We start from the raw sequence: 15,349 nt of genomic DNA, 5'->3' as shown, positions 1-15,349 counted from the left end.
AACACCAGATTTACAGTTTTGTGTTCAAGTGACTTGTCCTACCAAAGTGGATAGTGGATGCAGGTAATTTAACTTGACTTGGCCCAGGAACAGAGGATATCTCGGAGATTATTATATTGGTGCATACTAGAGTACCTTTCTGTAAATCAGAGCTAGTATAACCCAGTATTGATCTCATGAAGAACGCTGTTTGTAGCGCAAACACCAATTTCTTTTTTTTTTTAACTGAAGTATTAAATCTTTGTTTCCTTCTTAAGCTTTCTAATGCACTTAATTGTATTGCCCTATTTAAGTGAATACTGAAGTTGAGTTTTTTGATTAAAAATAATCCACAGTTGTTTTGTGGATTTGGAGTACTAATACTGAGTTCTGAATATGCACAATTATACAGTGTAATAGCATGTATTCTTCAGCTGCTCCTTGCGTGCACAATTGTGGTGGGTTGACCCTGGCCAGCAGGTAAGCCCCACACAGCTGCTCACTCGCTTCTCCCAGCCTCCCCTGTCAGGACAGGAGAGAGCGTAGGGAGAGCAAAAGCAAGAAAACTCATTGTTGAGATAAAGACGGCTTAAGTGAAGGAAAGAGGAAGGGGGGGAAAAAAAAAACCACGGATCCCCAAGTGATTCAAAGGCAATCACTTGCCACCTCCCACAAGCAGACTGATGCTCAGCTAGTCTCCAAGCAATGGCCACCTGCCCAAACGCTTCTCCCCCTCAATTTTTATTACTAGGCATGACGCTATATAGCATGAAATATCTCTTTGACCAGTTTGGGTCAGCTGTCCAGGTTGTGTCCACTCCCAACTTATTGTGCACCCTGGCCTGCTTGCTGGGTGGCAGAGTGGGGGTAAAAAGAGAAAGCTTTGATGCTCTGCAGGTACCACTTAGCAGTAGGAAAAACATTGGTGTGTTATCAAAGTTCAGTCACAAATCCCGAAACGCAGCACTGTACGGACTTTGTGAAGAAAGTGAATTCCATGCAAGCAAGACTCAGTAGAACAATTTACTTAGTAGCAAACCAGTGTGATTTAACTGGTTAAAAACTGGTTAGTTTGTATGAAAAATGTAAGAGTAATTAAGTAAACAGCCTGGTAAGAAATGAGTCGTATTGGAGTCCTGGAATGAAGTGTTGCTTGTTTCTTTGGTAATCCCAATAGCTATTTTAAATACTCAGATACAGACATTCAAATAATCTTTGTTTTCCCAGGTGCCGAATGCTCCAAACTGTGTTGAGCTATATGTGTGGTAGCTTCAGGTAGCACTTGTAATACACAGTAAATGCTGTTGGAAAAATCAAACCTCTTTTTAAGTACTACATATGATGAAGCCCAATTTTATGTATCTAGTTTTCTAAACTTCACTCCCAAGCCATCAGTGTTTTCTCATGTAATTCACAGTTCTTTACTGTGTTGCTTTTAGGAGAAATGTTACTAAAGTTGGGAAGACTGAAAGAAGCTGGTGAAGTATACAAAGAGTTAATTGAGCGCAACGCAGAAAACTGGTATTATTATGAAGGCTTGGAAAAGGCCCTACAACCTAGTAAGTTAACATACATAGATACATTGAAAATATGTATGATACAGGACATACTTAAAACTCCTGTTTGATATGTTACTGTTTTAGATTAAAAAGCTTTACTTGACAGACAATTAGGTACTTTCTAATCTTGAATATGATACAGTTGTGTTTATCATAACATTTTAAAAGCATTCACTGAAAAACTTGTATGTGTGAAAATACCAACAGCAAGTCTTTCTCTTCTTGGAGCTAATGATGGCATTTATTAACGTGCTTACACGAAGAACGTTTCCTTGCTACACATGAACTTGTAAACCAAATTGCAATTCATTCCTGTCTAGTAGTTGATTGTCAGACTACTATCATACACCACAACATAATATTGTCATTCTGAAACTTGTTCAGGTGGTACCTCTTTCTACAGGCATGTAGAGAAATACTCAAATCAGATGGCCTTTTAAAGATAGGCTATCTGAAAAAAAAATTCTTTTTTTTAAGCTGACTGTTCTTTGGAGAAAAAGGCGATAAATGTGACAAAATCTTTGTTATTCCAATGCTAGTTCACATTATTGCTGTTCTGTCTTTCCAGAAAGTAGCTAATTGTTTTTTTTTTTTAAATTACATATTGCAACAATTTGTACTATAATCAGTGTTTTGCAGTGGTAACTTTCCTGAGTGTTTACCTTTACACAGGATGATTTCCTTGTTATTCACTGTTCACTAATTAGTGGAAGTTTTATTGGAGTTATTCTGATGACATCATAAATCATAAGCCCACAAGGATATTATTCGTAGATACTATAGCTGCATTATATTTCTCAACCAGCTTTCTTCTAGAAAGTTTTACAGTTGGGTTTCATAAGGTCTGGGAATATGGCTTGTGATTGGGAAATGAAAATGATTGCATTTGTTACATTTATGCAGAGAGTAGTGTTGCCCTCTGCGTGGTTTTCCTAGTCTATCCATAGAGTTGAACATCACGATTATTGTCTCAGAAAATAAATTACCCAAGAACTTGATTATTCTGTTTGATACAATAAATATGTTGATGAAAATGTGTAGTTCTTAAGAAAGAATGAATCCAGTAGTTTATTTGACATAGTAAAATCCTATGTAGATTAAAACTGTACTAATTTATAAAACTAATAATGCTACTTTATTTTTTAGGTGGTCTTAGGACTATTTCCTCCCCCATGGTAAGTTCTGGAGCTCCAACTTGTGACTTCAATTAGGGCTTTTATATGCTTTAGTTCCAATCCAAACATCATTTTAGTATAACTTTTAGAACTCTACATCTCTTGGAGCCACTGGGTAACATATTCCCCCCCCTTCCCCAACATCTGAGCTCAGTGACAAGATAAATTGTTTTTCTTATGAAAGGAAAACAGATATATTTATTAAATATATGTTGTGTCATAGTCTTGATCTTTACATTCAGTTTTATTTAAATTGTTTGATGAATTTAATAATATTTAAGCAAAATTGATCTTAATTATGTGAAAATGGCATTTCAAAGAAACAGATTAGTTTTATTTAAGTTCTAACCACATTGGAGCTCCAAAGCATATTATGGGGGAAAGGGGAGGAGTGGGAAGAAAATCTTTTAAGTAGTTTTATTTTTGTTAAATATTAATGTATAAAGAGTTCTGGTACTCAGTATTTACACTGGCAGTGTTGTGCCCTGGTTTTGCTGCCATCAGAGGACCTATAATAAATGCATGCTTGTATAGTATGCTGTTTGTATACCTATGATTTAGATATGCAATATATTTCTCTGAATGCTTTAAGTATGTCTGAAATGGATGCGTAATGAAAAAACAGTTAATTGAAGCTATGAATGTCAAACTACTGTGTGAATGGGTCTGTACAGCATGTAACTGAAAGAAACCAAACTCTAGTACTGTGTGACTGTGCAAGGTAATTGTCCTGTTTGCAGTTTATCCTTACATTGATTAATGCGGGTAGTTGCTTATTGTACATGCAGTGTGTTTTCAGTACAGTTTTACACAGTAATGTTTATGATTAACTGGGAAAAGTAGCTTGAAATGTTTAAATTGTTCCAAATCCAAACTAAGAAGTCTAGCTAAATTAATTCTCAATATTTAAAAACATTTAGAAGAATAGATTTTTCTCTGTTACTTATATCTATTATATTTACTGATAATAGGCACTTTAGAAGAGAGGCTTCAGATTTATGAAGAAGTTAGTAAAAGACATCCCAGAGCAGTTTCACCTAGAAGATTACCTTTAAACTTTGTTTCAGGTAACAAGTTGCATATCTGTTCCGTAATAGTTTTTTGTTTTTTTTAATTAAGTTTTCATCAGGCTGTTGAATGTGCATTTAATACCTATTTGTGCATTTAATACCTATTTGTACAAGTACACAAATCAAATGAACGCATTTCTCTTGGAATAGACAAAATTTATTTGTTATGTTTTAGGAGTTGATAGAAAAAGTTCGTGTGCTCTAATGTGGTATACGAACTATGTAATGTTCGTATTGATAAAACTACAGTACAGAATGGTATATAGATTGTAGGAATTCTTGCACGTCATTTTTCTGCATCATGGAAGTTAAGAATCATAAGTTAAAAGGTAGGGGGTATAGTACACTTGAATTAAAGGTATAGAGGTGAGTGTATACACCCCCCCATGTATCTTTAGTATACATATATAAGCTAACTTACAATTTATAAACACTGAAACCAGGTGTAAATGATGCATGTAACAATCACGATAGCATAGGACTGATGAATTTCCTAACAGTTTTGTACTGTACAGTTTTCCTACTGTACAGAAAACACTAAATCTTTTTTATGACTCTGAATATCTTACTGGGTGTACAACACTGTTGCAGAACCATTAAAACTTAAATCTACAACGTAAACTAACTTTGTGCTGATAATTTAATAAGAATAGGAACAAAAATCAGGTCTGCAGTGTTAGGTAGCACAAATTGTTTTATTTTTAATTTTATAGCCAAGTTCTTTCAGTGACTCTGTCCTTTCAAAAATTGTTTTGAAATACAGTGCACAAATATCCTCAGTTCTGGAGGGAATATGTATATACTTTTTAAAACAGAAAACTATGATCTTCAAAAATAGAAGGAAAGAGGCTAAATGAAATGGTAAATCCTATAAAAATATAAAATCGGTATGTAACTGCCTGACTGCTGTAACTCCAGTAGAAAACTTCTGGAAAGAAATAAAAAGTACCTAAGTTAGGTATCAAGTGTCATGAAACTTTCAAGTTCAGCTGCAAATTCCCAACGTATCTGCTCATGCTTGTACTTTCATGAGGTTAGTTTTTAGTGTAGCTCATTTACTGAAAACCACATTTGTTTTAACTTAAAATGCTACCGAGCATAGCTAGTCCACTTTTCTGCTGTTGCTCACGAGTCCTGTGTAAAATCACAAGATTTTAACTGCTTCTTAAGAGATTTACCCCTGAAGTTAACACTTGTACCTTACTTAACCCCAGATATTTCAGTTTGTTTGAAGATACAAGGGCAAATCTTAAGGCAGTTCAGCTAGATTTGAAAAGCTAGGTGACAAGTAATTGTTTTTCTCCTGTAATAAAGTTGTTATGGTAATACATAGCAAAAAAGGAAATAACCTGCAAAATGCTTTTCCATATCTTTATTAATACTGTGTTTTGCTGTTGACTTCATTTCACTGTATGTTTTGCACTAGGTTACCTTATCATATCTGACTGTAGTTTCACAGCTAATGTCCATTTAAATAGAAATATGTTTGGTAATAAGGATTAGTTGTTCCTGCTGTAGCAATAGTCTAAATGAAAGCAAAATTCATAATTAGATCAGTCAAGGAAAAAATCTCTCAGTAGGCTACTTTCTGAGTGTTTCATAACAAATAATTTTCCCAAATTAAAACTTGTGTTTCTGTTAATCTGTTAAGCTTGTGTTGGTCATGGATGTGTAAGACTGTTTTTGATCCCCTAGACATTCATCTATTTACTAAATGATTTCTTGTGTTTCTAAGTACAGCAGATAAGAATTCCTGTTGGCAAAAGTTTAATAGTGAGAATGTGAAGGTGTAGAAACAAACTTGTTTGCAGAAATGTATTTGCAAATTTCAAGAGGATAGCATTTTTGGTTAAATGAGGTTGCTGTTCCAGTGTGGTCACTGACTAGTTGCTTGCAACCAACACTGGTTCATTCAGAATTGGCTTAAAATACTCTGAAGTACAGGCTTGTATTAAAAGGGCAGTCCTTCCCAGACCCTGCCATGCATTGCATCTTAATAACCTTGTATCTCATACAGATCAGCTCCTTGATCCAGCTGGAAACCACCTTTATGGAGGAAGGCTGTTAAAATTAATTTTCAGACTTATCAAGGGCCTGGAAACCACCTTTATGGAGGAAGGCTGTAAAAATGAATTTTCAGACTTATCAAGGGCGGGGGGGTTGGAGTTTGACCATCCAGTTTTAGATTGGTTTATGCTGCTGTGGATTCATTATTCCTGTGGTCAGGTCTCTTCTATGCCTCAGAGACTAAATTTGGAGCTTGGCTTTATGTCATAGGTGGGTGCCTAGCTGTGTGTTTTGCATTTTTCAGATTTTGTTTTAAAGCTGTTCTGCTTTCTATAAATAAATACGTACTTAATGAAAACTTTAATCTTGCTTTCCTAAATTCTGAATTACAATTCTTCCATCAAGAGTATAAATTAGAGTAATTTGACAGAGGAAATTGAAAAACTGAGATGGATTTTTTGTCATATAACGGAGTTTCTTGTAGTGCGAGAAAACAAGTTTTAATTAATCCATTTGTAATAGAGCATGTGCTTATGGTCCTGTTATGGATCCTTGTCCACAGGTAGTAGGAGTTTATATATACAGCAGTTAGTTTTAGTACAGCAAGGCAAGAGCATGCGTCACTTTTTATTAGTCTCAGTAACAGTGCTGGTAATGGTAAGTGTAGGACAATTAAGAATTGGTGGAAGTACATAAGAATGTTATATACAAAGCAGTAGTATCTTCATTTTCTGAATATCTATTAAAAAAATGAATGAAATTTGTAATGTGTTCTTAATGAACTGAAGTTCATTTCAACAGTTTTATGTGTGTATGTTAGCATTATGTGAAGTGTATTACTTCCTTGTTTAAAGACTTAGAGAAGTCCACAACAGAGTAGGCAGTGAAGTGTAGCAACTTTGTCCCTATGCAAAGCAAACAAAACCAGTAAAAAATTTAAAAAAAAAACAAAATTGAAACAATTGAAAACAACCACTTTTCATCACAGGAATAAAAACATGAGAGACAGCTGTTTTCCTCACTGGATATCTTCTCTTTGAAGTCCTGCTTTTCTTTTTGGCAACAGCTTTTCTCAGAAAGGTGGCATACTGCAAGTACTGTAATTTTTACCTGAAAACATAATTAAATCAGATTTTTAGCTTTCTGCCAGTATATTTTGGTAACGATGATTCTGTTATTCTATCAGTTTATCGTTCTGAAACCCAGTCTTCTATTCTGTTTCTGATTCCAGAAACAATCGTATTAACATCGGAAGTCATGTCCTACTTATAAAAAATAGGACTAGAAGAGAGGTAGAGGGTTCATTTCATCCATTCTTCTTCCTCAAAGCAGGATAATTTATATCTGCAGTATTCCTAACACACTTTTATCTAACTTAATCATAAAAACTTCCAATGATGGAGCTTTTACAAGATCTCCAAGGTAATCCATTCCAGTGCTTAGTTATTATTACCATTATAATTTTTTCCAATGTTTCAGTAGCCCTTGCTACATCCTCTGTAGCCAGCACTTAATACTTTCTCTTTTTAATAGATTTTACAGGTTTGAGGACTGTTACCATGTCTTCGTCAGCAGTCTCCTAAACACTAGCAACTTAAGCGTTTTACTCTGATCTTTTTTTAGCTGGAGCATATTTGCATCTTATTCTTAAATAACAGGAAAGATGAAAACCCTTAATTGCAGTTTCTCAGTTACTCTATTACCCAGAGTTGCACAGCAATTAGTGCTTATATTTATATAACACTTGCAATCACTGACATATAACCAAATACACTTTTGTTTCTAGGTGAAAAATTTAGAGATCTAATGGATAAGTTCCTGAGGGTTAACTTCAGTAAAGGCTGCCCACCCTTGTTTACCACTTTGAAATCTTTATATTACAATCCAGAAAAGGTAAAATTTAGTATTTATTTGGTTTTAATGAAGTCTTCTATATTGAATTTCTAACAGACTTAACTAACTGGTTTTATATAGATTTTCCTCTAACTTACTAATAACTGTTGCTGAACATTTTTCTCAGTGTGCTATTTTGTCATACATGAATGATCACTTGATAATGCTTGGTATGTATGAAACTTCACTTCTATAGACAGTTCTTCGGGTTGGTGCAGAATGCACTGAAGTTCTTGAAAAATCAAAGATAACCAATAACTTTATTTTTGTGTACTTCGAGTGCAAGTGTGTCAGGATTCTTTCAACTTATGGTTTATGATGTCACCAGAAGTCATGATTTTAAATATCGCACAGATGGCTATTGTTCTATGTACGTTTCTGAATTGCATGAATAATGAATACGTTAGTATTTACCACAAAGGCTTGTTTCCCATTTCATTTTTTAGCTAACACTTTAGTGTTTAATTTTTGGACTTCTGAACTCTCACAGTTTTGGCAAAATTGTGTCACATTAAAACTGTTGTTTCAAATGTAGTTCTTCATTCTAAGCTTGTCAGTAAGGTATAGTAAAAATAAATTTTCAAACTAAAGCGTGTTACTAAAACATATAGAAAATAAAATAAAGGTCAGTCTATTCAGACGTTATCTTTGCTATAGGCAATAAAACTCTGGGTATTCTAAACCATTCATGACTAGGTAAGAAGAGGTTTTTGTAGCTGGAAAAATCCTAAATACATGATGCAGCTTTTCAACCAGCAATGGATATTCCTTTAATTGGACTAAAATTATTCTTTTTTCTAAGAGTCTCTTTGCTAGTTGTCCTACGTGAAATTTTCAATACACTTCTGTTTGGAGAATGTAATTGGTACTGTGTCTCCATGGTTGACATAATTTTAGTAAATCCTGGTATCATGCATAGTACAAGCTTTTCTACAGTGCCTATTGCTAATGCATACTTTTCAATTTAAACTTTTCAAACTGTATTGAAGTTTAAGTGATGGTACACTGACTGTCTAGACAGAAGTACAGTCAGTGCTGTGAAAGTTTTACCTCTGCTATTTTAGGATGAAAATCTAGAAGTTAAAAGATACTTATGAACTCATTTGGTGTATGAAAAGATTTTTAGCACTTAATTGTTTTTGACATGATGGTAAAAAAAAAAAAACGAGGACTACCATGTTTTGGGGCAGACTTATCCAGAAAGATGGCTTGTTGCTAGTTATCTTCATTGTATCAAATCAGTGCTGCTCGGAACTGCCAGCTTAATCCTAAAAAGTAATTAAAATTAAAATCAAGAGCCTCATAATTTCCAAATACACTTGGATTTGTTTGTGATATTAAGTTCCAGATTCAGGCATGTGAATTTAGGTCAGTGGACATAGAGAACTGTTCAGCTCATCACCGTATGTGGTTTCCTAGATAGGATCACTTGAACAGCTGTCAAAGCTCCTTTTGACTGTGCTAGGTAGATCTGATAGATCTGTTTTGATTGTAGAGGGAGCACGGGCACCTGTGTTATGGTTGTCTAAGTATAGATGTCCGAACCTGAAGGTGCCTACTGTGTGTCCCATCTGTTTCACGGGGGTGTGTTGGGAACTGGTTATACTTGTTCCCAAAGTATCTATTACATGAGTACTTCATATCTATGAAACTAACATTGAGCAAGCTTTACCAGTTGCTTCTAGAAAGAATTAATGAATGTCCCACAAACAAACCAAAACTGAAATACCTGAAGTGCTAACTGGGTGGAGGAGATGTCACTTTTTCAGCTACCTAGTTGAAATTTGTTTACATACTTTTGTGAATATTAAGTGGAGAAAAGTGTGGAGTACAACTGGTTCTTCATCACTTCACTAAAGAATGTGCTTTACTTTGGTTAAGGAGGAAAGATGTTTTTGATCTTCCTTCACACTTGAAGTAGAACTATTGTTTTAAGATCATTTGGGTGAAGTCACAGGGAAGTACCATAAGTGGGAAAGACATCATAGTACAATAATGTAAAGCTATTTGTTTAATGTAAAAAAAAAAAAAATCTTAAGGTTATTGCTGGAAGAGACTTTCTTCGAGTAACAAAAGGCATGAGGATCTGAAATCTGTTCAGTAAAGAAAGATTACATATAGCTTTGCTTTTTGGCATTCTCAAAGACTTCTTTTGAGGTAAAATCTTCTCCAATAAATAAGTCTCTAATGAGCTAAAGCATACTTTATATTATGTTATGCAATCTGTCTTCCCTAAAATTCTGGAGCAGAAAAAATCATATGTTGGCCTTGTGTTCAGTTCTTGATGTGCGGAGGTTTATATTTGACTGCACAACTTGATTGAAAAGGAAACTGTTCAAGATTTGGTAACTGCTTGAACCTTGGACACTTGAGAAGGTAACAGAGACAGTATGGTGAAACCTGGGGTAAGCAGGTTAGCTGGATGTTTCATCAGAGTCTCAGCAATATTGTTTGTTACCTTCTAGGAGTGAGTTGTTAACCCACTGAGATTTGAGATAATTATGTTTCAGAGGTACTTAAGGCAGACTTTAAAATAACTCTGGAAGCTGATGGGGAGGGGAAGAAAGTGTTAAGCTTGCTTTACTGTAAATTACTATACATTGCTTCTGCAACAAGATCCGATTGCAAATTCTATGGTCCTTCACTGCTTGCAAGGCAGTGATCTGATTAATGTTTTTCTCCCTAGTTTTAGAAGGGAGTTATCCAATAAATTGTTTAATCCTTCAAAGTTCTTCAAATGAGGTTGTGATTCTTAATGTTTTGTGTTGTTATGCTAGTCTGGTAAGTAGCACGTGAACTGTTTCTTGACTGTTTCTTCCTCTTTGTCAAGCCACCTAGGCTGGAGGAGATATAAGTAGTAAAGACGAAGGGTGAGAAGCTTGAAGAAACAGAGCTAACAATTGTCTTTTGCCTAGAAACTGTACTGCCATTTAAACTTGATCAAATATATTATGCTGTGGACAGAACTTTTGATTATTAAAATACTGTATAATTAAAAAAAATCATGCTAGCTGTTCAGTATCCTGAGTGCACTTCTATACCATGCTGTAGCATAAAATTACTCTAATATTGAAATAAGAAAAAAAAGAGGGAGGCATTGAATTGCAAGGGGAATGTTGGACAAAGGCCAACTGAAAAGGAGATGTTTGGTTTTATCATTTTCTGTAATATTGGCAACTGATTTTTCTCTACACGTAATGTGGGTGAGTAAGGATATGTTATGTAAAGAGTTCAAGTTCTTTCTCAAGTGATAATTGTTACTATGCTCCCTGTTTGCAGATACAAAAGGCACGCACTAATCGCTTCCTAACTTGCTATGTTGGTACACAGCCAGATTCTATGTCTTTCCAACTGAAGAAAAAGTCAATTAGAGGGTGACAGAGACTGTCAGAGCGAGTCTTACTGTATTTTTCCAGAGTGTCTTTCTCAAAACAAGTTTATAATACTATCTGGACTATGTTCAGTGGTACATCATTGCTGATACTCAGTCATAGATCACTTTTTACGTACAACATATTAGAGAAATCATTTGATGAAACACTGTCTTGGTGGCTTTAGTCAGTGAGAATAGTGTTCATCACTGTGTGTTTGTTTCAGATGACTTTTGAAGTAGCCACTGTATGTTGTGAAGAAATTGGCTATGTCTTCCTTTTATTCAATATATGGGAGCCTCTAGGGAATGCTGTAAATATAGCCTGGGGCTTTTTAAATGTGAAAACTCTGGTCATGATGAAATAGTGTAAAGTGAATGTGGTTACATAAAAGGCAAAGCTCACCAATGTAAAAAAGTGCTGTACCAGGTTCTACTTACCTGTTAGGGTTGGAGAAAGGAAAGGAAATGGCTAGTCTGAACAAGAGCTGAGACCTTCCTATGCAGGTTACTAGTGTTAAGGAACAGACCTGCATTCTGAGCTCAATATTTATTTTTCTCAACTGATCTTGTGGTGTCTTGTAAGGACAATATGTTTGACTCTGTGTTTCAATTAGCTAACTGCTGTGTTACTAACACAGCTAGCAGACTCCTAAATATCACTTAGAGGAACTCTACTCGTATGAAACAAGTGCAGGGAAATAGCTTTTACATGTAGCAAAACAGTCACAGGCAAAATGCAAAAAATGGGTATCTCTTCAGAAAATTAAGTTCACCCACTTTACTGCATAAGTTGTTACTGTGGCTGTGTGTGTTGGATGGAGTTGGTAATAATTTCATTAGTGTATTATGAAGCATGATTTTACCAAAGTATAAATAAAAGAAGAAAATTCTTGATGTTTTTATGGTGGTTTTTTGGGTAGTTGCTATCTGTCATTCAGAAATAATTTGCTCTTTTCTGTCAAAAATAGACAATTCAGTCTTCAGAAGAACATGTTTCAATTAATCTATATTAATCAAATTTTAATTAGTCATCTAGTTAATGTATGGCTGCTAAATTGAAGGAAGAAACTAAGATGGGGAAAATATGAGTATAGACTTGAAGTGTTTCTATAATTTGTTGAATGTTGTTTCATGTATTAAAACAAACGCCAGGAACTTCGGGTTCTCTTCTTCAAGAATATCTGATTTTAAAACCACTTTTAGAATATGGAACTACTACAGAGATTCCACAGTAAACACATGTGTTTCAGTCACCTTCTCAAATACCAGCCTGTGCCTGTTTGTACAGTTCCTCTTGAAACACCCTCTTGGTTCTGGCTGTTGTTCAAGACACCAAGAGGGAGCCCCATGAATGTCCTGCTGCTCTCCAAAACTCTAAGTTCATTGCATGTTTGTTTGTTTCTTGGGACTTTTTTCTCCCCGTGTTAACTTTATTTGGGTAATTTCTATCACAAAATGGAAGAATTCTGGGGGAAGAGTTACCTAGAAAGGAAAGCAACTCTGCTAAACATCATGGTGGCGTTTACACTAAATCTGCAGTTTAAACTGTACCCTTCATGCATTGAATTTATGCCTTTAATTGGCAGATAGAGCTGATGCTTCCTGGGAGGAAGACATGTTCCAGGCAGGTACTTAGTGGGTGGTTTTTTTTTTTCTTCTCAACCTGCATCTTCCTACATCCACTAGCACCAAGACAAACATAGGATATGGTGATACTTTTATTCCGATGTCTTAGGTATCATTTAGTTCTCTGGTAGGATACTTCTTAGATCAGGAGGAGATGCTAAGTAAGGCATCTGCATATATTCTGTAATTGGCTGTGTGCAACAAAATGGCAGTGGATTGCTCAACTGACACCTAGTTGGTGCCCCTAGTGCTGTCTTGCTGATACTTGTGTCTATTCTCTTACACATCCAAGAGTGGATTCCTGTTACATATCAAGGAAAAGCAGAAGATAATCAGCTGTCAGTGACTTCATTGACAACGTTCACTGTTGTGCTAAAAAAAACCCCAAAGCCCCAAACCTCTTCATGAGGCAGAATCTAGAGAAATTCAAAGCACCTTTCATAGTAATGCTTTCTGTCATCTTTCCTAACGAGATTCTCATTTCAAGCTCAACACTTGTGGTAAATCTTCTGAGGGTTGCTGATAAAAGTAGCAAGTTTGGTGTAACAAGGCAATAGAGAACGTACACAACTTCTGTGATTTTTTTGAGGGCCTATGGGTGTCACTTTCATTGCTTTCTTAAACACATACATCTCAGTTAGAGGAGGATCAGATTGTAGAACTTTTAAACAGATTGGATGTGCACATGCCCATTGGACCTTATGGGATGCATCCACAACTGCTGAGGGATCTGGACAATGTCACTGCACTGGCACTCAGTCTTTGATAGGTCATTGTGATGGGAGGAGTTTCCTGAGGACTGGAGGAAAGCAAATGTCACTCTTGTTTTCAAGAAGTACGAAAAGGAGGATCTGAGGAGCTATGGGCCAGTCAGCTTCATCTCAATCCTTGTGAAGCTGATGGAGCAAATAATCCTGGAAACCATTACCAAACACACAAAGGACAAAGTGTGGCTGGGAGTAGGTAGGATGGATTTATTGAAGTCTGCCTGACTAAGTTGATAGCCTTCTATGACAAAATTACTACTTCAGTGGACAAGGGGAGAGCAGTTGATACTGTTTATCTTGACTTTAGCAAGGTTTTTGACACTGTCTCCTGTAGCACAGACAAACTATTGAAGTACAGCTTGGTGGACAGTAAGGTGGACTGAAAACTAGCTGAATTGCCAGGCTCAGTTGTGATCAGCAGCATGAAGTCCAACTAGTGTCCCCAGGCGATTAATGCTGGGGCCAGTAGTATGTAACATCTTTGTTAATGACTTCGTTGATGGGGCAGAGTGTATCCCTCAACAACCTTGTAGGTGATACAAAACTGCGAGGAGTGGCTGATGCATGAGGATTGTGCTGCCATTCAGAGAGACCTTGATGGGCTGGAGAAATGGGCTGAAAGGAAGTTTAACAAAGGGAAATACCAGGTCTTGCACCTTAGAACGAATAACCCCATGCTCCAGTATAGGTTGGGGACCGACCAGCTGGAAAGCAGCTTTGCGGAAAAGGACCTGGGCATCCTATAAGACAGCAAACTGAACATGACCCAGCAGAGTACCCTGTGGCAAAGAAGCATCTTAAGCTGAATTAGTAAAAGCACCACCATGCAGTCAAGGGAGGTGATCTTTTTCCTTCCTCAGCCCTGGTGAGAGACATTTGGAGTGCTGGGTCTAGTTCTGGGCTCCCTTGTACGAGAGCCCCATGGGCATACTGGAAAGAGTCCAGAGAAAGGTCATGAGGTTGATGAAGGGACTGGAGTGTCTGGCATATGAGGGAAGGCTGAGAGCTAGTATTGTTTAGCCTGGAGAAGAGAAGGCTCAGGTGGAATCTTATATGTATAAATATCTGAAGGCAAGAGTGAAAGAAGACAGCCAGATGCTTCTCATTGGTGCCCAGTGAACAGACAAGCTAGTATGTGTACTAAAAATACAAGAGAAAATTTGAGGGGAAAAAAGAGACTTTGGTTGTGGGGGTTGTCCATCAGGGGAACAGGTTGTTCGGAGAGATAGTGGAGTCATCATCCTTGGAGATAGTCAAAATGTGACTGGACATGGCCAGGAGTAACCTGCTTCAGCTGACCCTATTCTGTGATAAGGGGGGATTGGGCTAGGCAGTCTGTATAGGTCTCTTCCAACCTTAATGATTCTGTGATAGTATCTTCTTACTGGGTTTCACCTTCAAGTCTAGGATCAGCTTGTAGCTAGCCATTGACTTGCTAGCCAGCAAGCTGTACATGAGTGCCTATATACAGAAGCATTGAGATCCCTAATCCAGATACTGTGATTTGGAATCTTTAGTTGTGATTTTTATATCCACTTGCCAGCATAGCCCTCCTAATCTAAATTCCTAGAATTTCTTGCTTCTCCCTTCTCAGACCATTCACAAAGGGAAAAACAGGCACTTGTCTCAGAATCTGTCTTTAAGAAGTGGATTAACTTCAAAACACAGGTGAATAACTGCTGACTTGCCTTAGTATTAGGTTAAATGTGAGTACATGCATGGTTCACCACATGTCAAGTGAAGCATTTATAACTGCTGCTTCAGGGTAGGCACTTGCCAAAAGAGCAGGTGGTTTATTCAGGAGTGAAATGGGGTTAGGCTGAGGGTGGTATCTATAGATATGAAGGGATCTAATAATTGTTTCAGTACAGTTCTCCAGCCATCATTCTTGATTTTGGTG

The 15,349-nt window shown here is 36.5% G+C and overlaps 1 protein-coding gene across 1 annotated transcript in view; it reads left to right on the top strand.

Moving 5' to 3' along the window:
* NAA16 (N(alpha)-acetyltransferase 16, NatA auxiliary subunit) overlaps positions 1-15,349 on the top strand; it is a 55,336-nt gene that overhangs the window by 12,369 nt on the left and 27,618 nt on the right. The window contains exons 6-8 of the mRNA XM_009574133.1: positions 1,419-1,538; positions 3,685-3,780; positions 7,577-7,683. Coding sequence (XP_009572428.1) covers positions 1,419-1,538; positions 3,685-3,780; positions 7,577-7,683 — 323 coding nt within the window. The remainder of the gene's footprint in view (positions 1-1,418; positions 1,539-3,684; positions 3,781-7,576; positions 7,684-15,349) is intronic.

Source organism: Fulmarus glacialis, unplaced genomic scaffold (genome assembly GCF_000690835.1).
Source record: "Fulmarus glacialis isolate BGI_N327 unplaced genomic scaffold, ASM69083v1 scaffold1943, whole genome shotgun sequence".
Lineage (NCBI taxonomy): Eukaryota > Metazoa > Chordata > Aves > Procellariiformes > Procellariidae > Fulmarus > Fulmarus glacialis.
This window is presented reverse-complemented; position numbering and strand designations above follow the sequence as displayed.